Consider the following 8,339-nt stretch of genomic DNA (forward strand, 5'->3'; position numbering starts at 1 on the left):
GAAAAAATTAATCTGCAAATTATACAGGTGTTTCAACATCAGCCGAGTCTCCCTCGTGTTTATGTTAGACCTGTCAATCGGGTCTAATGAGCCGGGCTTTGCTGAGCTCAAACTCAACTCATTTAATTTAAATCATTTTCGGGATTCGGACTATAAGTTTCGGGTTCGTAAATGTGAAACTCATACTCAACTCACATAATATTCGGGTTGTGAGTTTTAATCGGGTTTAGCCCAAACTCACTTATTACTCCTTAATTTTCTTAATATTATTACTATAACTATTAAGTTGTAAAACTAATTTAACATTTACAAGACTATAATATTAAAACTAAACATGAACAAATAATAGTTCTTAAAACGTATATAAACCAAAAATTTTTCAACAATATTTATATTTAATCCATTCAAAATGCATGAAAAATAGTAATAAAACATGCGATCATAAGCCAATACATATTTAAAAGTTGAAACTTTTTTTATAATCTTGTGATTTAAATCCAAATATGCTTGATGATTTTTGTGTTTGTAGACAAAAATAAAAATCAACCAATATTATGCCAATACAAAAATTTACTCAACCAATAAGAAAAATTAGAGATTTAGTTATGCATTACCAATATTGGCTCTCAAGAAAACTCATGAAAGAGTTTTTAGATGTATTTTTGTATTTTGTAATTTATGTATATATTTAGTATTTAGTAATAATATATTTGGATATATAATTATACACAATATCAAAATATAAATATTATATATATAGGTAATTAAAAGGCCCGGGCCTATATCGGGTTTGAGCCTAATAAGGCCCAAGCTCGGCTCACATTTAATTCGGGCCTAATTTTTAGGTTCAAACTCAGACCGGCTCACTAAATGATCGGGCTCATCGGGCTTTCTGTCTGGCCGAGCGAGCCGAGCTCGGGCTGGCCCAGCCCCATTGACAGTTCTAGTTTATGTTTTCAGATTAGACAAACGAGAACAAAAAAAAAAGAAAAAAAAAGGAGGATTTTAACTTACTTTTACACGGGTTCCCCCAAAAAAATTGGACTGCCAATTAGCAAGCCCCACATGCCAACCAAATTTGCATTTTGTATCGAAAATTATGAATATATTAAAAATTCCAAGGGATTGAGAGTAATAATCTTCCTCTAAAATCTTGCAAATTTTGCTGAACACAAAACGCAGAAAGTAAGAAGATCAATCCCCATAGCCGTAGCAGATACACTCTCATATTGTCATTGTAGGGATTTTGGAATGGGTTGAGTAATGGACTGACCGGTGGCTCTTTTCATGAGGTTGGGCCAAATGGGTTGTCCGACCCTATTAATTGGATTAACTAATATGCAACATCCCTCCTGGAAGCAAATTGTAAGGAAGACAAGCAATAAAAAAGAAGCCCAACACGTAATGTATTGGTTAACTGATTCTTCCATATTTATCTAAGAATTAATGAGGAAACTCCAAAATGCAACTGGAACGAAGTTGATGGCAACTGGAAACTCAAATGTACAGCAGAATACTGCTACCAAAAAACATGGGCAGATATCTTTTTCGGCGGATATGGATTGACATATTATTATTTTTAGAGCCTTCTCGCTGACGGTGGGTGACAATTAAGCGATCATTAAGCAGAAATCTATTAAGTGATCATTAACCAATAATACTTACTTGCATGGGTTTTTCAAAACTGTGACTTTTATAGCGACAAATAGTCTGCAGAAGCAGCGAATACGGATGAGTTTGAGAGCTGCCAACTATATATATTTCTACTACAAAACCTGGGTTTGGCAAATTGTAACAGACTAAACTTGGTGGTGAAAGCTATTTTCCTTCATTGACTGGGTCGAATTTCTTTCTTTCTTTCTTTCTTTTTCCTTGGCTTTATTATACAAATGGATGGTGGTGGTTGACCTGTTGATGCTCACTTCTAATTTATATTGTGTTGCTTATTTATTTTTCGTATTGGTTCGCCTGTTTTCTGTATATATAGTAGACTGCTGTTATGGCTGATGATGCGGAATCTGTGTCCAGAATTTAGGATCTTTTCTTGTGGCAGTAAGTTAGTAAGTAACACTCCCTTTGACCAATAACTCAACAAATTCAATAGCAACGCGATGCTCTCCGGGTTTGGATTTGGAACAATGATAGCCTGTACAAGTTTCTTGAGCAGAGGCACTACTGAAACCTGTAGAGGTTTTTCCAGAATAAGAGTTATTAGTACTTAAATTATTTCAAAAAGTTTAAATGTTTAAATGACGTGACAAGATATGCATAGATTTGAATCATGGATACTGTACTCAAAATTGACTTTAGTATCTTTCTTTAATTAGTTCCCAACAACTAGTAACTACTTACTAACGTGTCGCGAGTAATGAGTTTAGATGATTTTTTTTTTTTTTTATAACTCGGAACATGCACCGACTCGAATTCTTAGGACTCGAACTGGTTCACCAAATCGGAGGAGTGCGCCACGGCCCCACACAGCGATCCTGAACAAGGCACGAGGGTTCAAATTTAGGATAAGATTCGAACTCATGATCATAAGAGTTCTTAAAAATCCGTTTACCGCTGGATCACCCTGTGAGGGCCGTTTAGATGATTGTTGATATGGGTACGTAGTAATTAGTGAATGATATACATACAGTTCTCCCCATCTATTCATCTTTAATTTAAAAAAACAAACGAACAAACAAACAAACGCTAAAACAGTCCCGCATTCCCATTGGGAACCGCCAAATTATAATTAAACATGCGGAGACCGGGTGTTTTGATTTAGACAAACAGAGGCACTACGTCTTCTTGCTGACAGAAAATTTTATCGAGCTCTTTTGTTTTTGTGTGTGTCTTTGGAATATAAAATGAATATACAAAATAGAAGAGGTGGACTCGCAATAAATTTTAAATATTGTCATTCACTTTTCTAAATTGAGGATCCTTTAGTGAAAAAAAAAATTTCAAACTTAATTTTACAGATAATTAGATATCAAACTCACCTCTTATCTTGTGTAAACCCTTTTTTATCAAATGCCATTTTGGAGTACGAGTGTGTTTTGGAAGATTGCTTGAGGTATATGGCTTATCTTTTTTACAAGATAAACATGTCTTATCTTGTGGACTAAACAAAAAAAAAAATCTTATCTCGTTTCTATTTGGATTCAAGTATAATTAAATTATCTTGCTTCAAGTGATATGCATAATTTCAATTGAAAATAACAGTAGTTATTCTGAGATGATTGTGGAAATGGAATGAATACCTTTTTTTTTTTTTTTTGACAGTCGTTAACAGTCTATTCTACACCTACTCCTACTCTAACCTATTCTAGGGGGAACCCAACTGGATCTATGGAGGGAGACCGACGGGAACTGAACCATCATCGGATCAAACGGACAGCTTGGATTTGAATAGCCACTATTGTGGCATTTTGCCTCCCACCCCACCAAGCCTTAAAGGCTTGATGGTGGTCACCGGCACGAAGGCTGGTGGTTATATTGGACAAGGCTCTTTCTTTTCCATCTAATTCGTTGCATATCCTTTTTTTTTTTCAAGTCTAAAGGGAAAGACTATTCATCGTCAAAGTACTGAAACAACAAACCAACAAAACTAGAGGATTAACGTGGCATGTAAAGTAAGACGAGAGCGGAGAGGGAAATCTTATATTCTCATCCTTTTCTTAGCTAAACACGAAGATGATATTCGGTGAGAAAGGGTCAAAAGAGTTGTTACGTTACTAGAATCATTTGCGCAAAGCCAACAAGAGGAAAAGAGAAACACTATGGTTATAGGTCACGTTTGGGCCTGTCGGTAGAATACCAGCAATTATTGACCAATATCTAATATTCCTTCTTGTATCCTATAGATAGAAACACTTTTACTCTATCTTGCTTTCTTTTTTGTTTCATTTTTGGATAAAACCTTTACACAGATAATAGATCGACTGTAATGACAATTAATAAAATGAAACAAACAAGTCGAAAGTTCAATTCAACCTTAACCTAATTAACTGTATATATGCTCGAAAAAAGAAGAATAAAGAACACTGTAGAGGCAGATGGCTTGGCGTAAAACCATTCGTTTTAACTTCCCTCCATCCATCAGAATACAACGAGGACTACGACCTTGCCCAAATCCTTGGAATTTTGTCTTAGCTCCTTAATCCTTACTTACTGGCATCTCTCCAAAACAACAGTAGTAAGTTCAAGGAAAAAACAAATCACGCATCTTATCCGGATGAAGGTTCTTCTGGCTTGACGTGAAATTTCTTTCTTGTATAAATTTTCTCTCAAAATATAGATTATCTTTAAAATCCCTGGGAACAAGAATGTTTGAAAACCAATTACTCGCAGTTGTATGATACACAGTGCATCTCTTCCACTCAAGACGTTGCTATTGATACAATAAAGCGACATTCAACTGATAGCAAAAGAAGAAAACTGCCGACCACATGACTTCAGGAAGCTGATGTGATAGAGTGCATGTTTGTCCTCCACATATTATAGGGCTACGTGTCAGATTAAAAATGAAAAATATGCAATTTAATTCATTTTTTAGAAAAAAAAAAAGTTTGAGACATGGGTTTTGAGGCTTGACATATTTTTAATGTTCTAGCTAGTGCTTGTCTTATTTTGTTGAGAATCGACATAACTAGTCTTGACGAAGCAAAGATATTGCATATATCCGGATGATAAACGTTACTTCGATAAGCAAACAACGTATAATTAAAACAAAAAAATAAAATACAAAAGAGTTAGAGCTGGTGCATAAGTAAATACATAAATAACCTGAAGAGCTGACGATTTCATGGCAGACCAACGATAAAATATTCATCCTGTGAGAGGGAAGATTTCTTTCCAATGACTCTTTAACAGATGCAGATTCTTAGCTTCACGGACGAAAATTAGTTGGCTGTAAAACTTATATACGGGATAATCTTGGGTCGTTTATTAATTACAAGAATATAAATTCTGATCTTTAAACATAAAGTAGAGGATCTCCCTTCCTGCAATTCTCTGTAGGAAAAAAAGAAGGAAATCTCACAGTGAGATTGGTGAAGAGTATGGCATATTATTGGTCACTGTATATTCCAAATTTGGAATACTGTTGTCTTCTGAAACCCCCTTCCCCTTCATGATCCAAAAGGGAAAAAAAAAAAAAAAAAGAGAGGAGATTTTGGAGAATACAGACACTTGTCTCATTCAGGGAACTTTCTGTAAAGCTACATGTTACTATAGCAAGAATAAGATATACCTTGTGTTCACCTTTTCCAGATCGTAAGAAGTATCAAAGGGAAATTTCTAACCAAAGTTTTGTCCTACGTTATCCGGGATGCGAGTAAAATCTCCAACATCTATCTAAAATTCCGTTGATCTATTCAAAATACGAAAGGAAACAAAAAATATCTTCAAAACTTATCTCAAATCTTCGTTAATGAATAAAATATACAAGTTAAGAGTACAAGATCAACACTGTTTGGTTATCTTCCTTGAGATATGGCCAAGGAGGAGGAAGAAGATGGGTGAATTAGAAATTGTGTTGTGATCAACCTTGTCCCATGTTAGATCTCAACAATGTTCCTGAGATGATATATAAATACCGCCAGTCCCCTATATCCTCACCTTGTCTTATGAATAAAAAGCCTCCTTTAATTTAAGGTTGCCTCCTCAACTAGCCAGCAATATTGGCTCCTCTAATAATGACCGAATCTCAAATCTTCCAACCTTCTTGGTCGTATTTTCGTCATGACAACAACTTGAATTCAATTCTGGATAATGTTAGAGAAGATGGATTTTGCGGGGGTGGTGAATATACCTGCTATCCGCTCCCAACATTAATGGAGGAGAGCTATCTTGAAACGAGTATGCTCCAAGAAAGGTGCGCGAATTTTCCAGTTCACCTAGATGGCGACATGGACATCACCACGGAAGATGTCCTGGTCTATTTCCAGGATCCCATCTCGATTGACGGTGAAATTACCGACGTCTCCATGTCTCTGGAGGAGAGCAAAGGAGGTAATTGTATACACAGTTGTCACCAAATATCCATGCCATCATCATCAATGATATCAAGCCATGCTGCATCATTGGACGTGACATCCATGCCGTCATCACTGGTCTTGCCCGCAGAAGGCGTGGAGTTGGATAACGAGCTTGCCGTGTTCCATTTACTCATGGCTTACGCGGAAGCCATGGAAATGGGACAAGAGGAGCTCGCGGAAGTGATCGCGAAACGCATCAGCGAGAAAGTTAGTCCGGTTGGAGATACCGTGGAACGTCTATTGTATTACATGTTCCACGCCCTGGACAAGCAGTCGGACTACCTCAAGCAGGAGTCCGCCAAAAACTTCTATCAGGCTTTCAAAGCATTCTACCAGATTTTCCCAAACGGAAAGTTCGCTCATTTTGCGGCCAACTTAGCGATTCTCGAATCCTTGCCCGACGATGCAGATACCATACGCATCTTCGACTTTGACATTGGAGAGGGTATACAGTGGGCTTCCTTGATCGAGGCCATCGGACATCAGTGCCGAGAAGTGACACTGACGTCGGTGAAATTCGCGGAGGGGGAGGATGCCGTCATGGATGCAAATCCCTTGACCATGTGGAGGTTTGAGGACGCAAAGAAACGGCTTTCGGATTACGCAAGGTCGTATGGCTTAAAACTGATGGTGGACGAGGTGGAATTAGCTGATCTTGTTGGTGAGCTCAAGAATATTAGTAATCGAAAACAGGGATCATCCGGGAGAAGACAATTCTTAGTGTTCAACTGCATGGTTGGACTGCCGCATATGGGCAGGGTAAGGAGCAGAAGGGATGTCTTTGAGTTTTTACGAGCATCTCAGAACTTCTTGCAATTAGTACATGCCTCTGCTGCTTGTGGCAATTACAAGGGCGGCGTCATTACTTTTGGTGATGGAGATGCCTGGGAGAAAGTCAGAAATACCTCTACTTACGGTTCATTCTTGGACGGAAATATGGCACATTACCAAGCCCTGTTGGAGTCGATAAAACTGAACTTCCCGAGTCATCTTGGGGAGGCAAGAACTGCCATGGAAAACCTATTCGTGGCACCATCTGTTTCTTCTCTTGCATGGGCTGAAAAATGGGAGGAAAGGAAGAGATATGGTCAGCTGGAAATAGGATTTGGGTTGGAGGGTCTGAAGCTGAGCCGAGAGAGTTTGATGGAGGCCAAGGAAGTTGTTAGAGAAGGTGAGAGTCTATATGGGGTGAGGATACAAGGTGAAAGCCACAATGAGATGGTGATGGACTGGAGGGGGACGCCCATGGTTAGAGTTTCTTGCTGGAGAAGTTGAACAAAATTGGCTAAATTTTGAAAAAAAAAAAAACACAACTGTAATGAGTGAGAAAATTAATAGCCAGGAGCAGGAAAAAAATATTTGTTGACACATACTGTACAAATGATTTGTTTCCATTGGTTAGTTACGTTGTATGTGTACATGGAAATCATTCAATTATACAAATGATAAATATAATTTTCATAGACTTCAAATCAATTAATTGCATGCTTCCATAATTGTTCTAAGTTTTGCTAAACCTTTTTGATGATGCATATATCCATGTAGATTTTATTACGTCTTAACTGATAGATTTGAGCTCTATATCGATTAAGCTTAATTAATGTACATTTACAAAATTTTCCTTTGACGAAAAAGGAAACTGTGAATGAAATATATGGGGATCTGTTAGGTCTTCTGCTAGTTGATATTCCAGAAGGTGTTAGGGTCTGATCAACTAATCCCGATAATGTTTAAATCTCAAACAATTGTTAATCTGTACTATAGAGCTAATTATCTCTTCACTGGTACAGTAATTTCGGTTACAATACAAAAGGAAATTGTGATGTTCACCTGGCCAAAAGGATATGTGTGCATATATATATATATATTGAATTTGCGGCTTGTCTTTCGACTCCTCGAAGATAAAATGAGGACTGTGGAGGACCTGAGGTTTTGGAGTTACGTACATGTTCGTTTAACTATTCAACGATGTAATGTATGTCGTTCTTGTGTTCCTTTCCTTACCTCGTATTCTAACTATTCAGCTGCCGGATGGAGGTACAAATACAATACAATTGACTCGGCCTTTTGGGACTATAACATTTAATTCTCTCTGTAGAAAGGGAACCACATTAGTTCGTGCCTGCCCGGTTAATGAGAGAAGATCGTCAGAGTAAAATAGAAAATAGTTGTGGAGCAAAGTATAAGATGCCACCGCAGTATTACTATTACGCGGAAGCCCATAGTTAACATAATCTGTAGCATGCCTTGTCAGAATTAGCCATATGTCAGGATTGTCTCCATAAGTCAGGTGAAATCCTACCCTTTGAA

The 8,339-nt window shown here is 37.4% G+C and overlaps 1 protein-coding gene across 1 annotated transcript; it reads left to right on the top strand.

The window, feature by feature from the left end:
- The first annotated feature begins 5,687 nt into the window (after nucleotides 1–5,687).
- LOC140009592 (protein NODULATION SIGNALING PATHWAY 2-like) lies at nucleotides 5,688–7,304 on the top strand. Its single transcript, XM_072055662.1, has one exon. The coding sequence runs from the start codon at nucleotides 5,688–5,690 to the stop codon at nucleotides 7,302–7,304; it is 1,617 nt and encodes a 538-aa protein (XP_071911763.1).
- The last annotated feature ends 1,035 nt before the right edge of the window (nucleotides 7,305–8,339 follow it).

The sequence above is a fragment of the Coffea arabica genome, chromosome 6e (genome assembly GCF_036785885.1).
Source record: "Coffea arabica cultivar ET-39 chromosome 6e, Coffea Arabica ET-39 HiFi, whole genome shotgun sequence".
Lineage (NCBI taxonomy): Eukaryota > Viridiplantae > Streptophyta > Magnoliopsida > Gentianales > Rubiaceae > Coffea > Coffea arabica.

What these genes read in the sequence shown, in the direction of transcription:
- LOC140009592 (XM_072055662.1), top strand. Translation starts at nt 5,688, where the DNA reads ATGACCGAATCTCAAATCTTCCAACCTTCTTGGTCGTATTTTCGTCAT.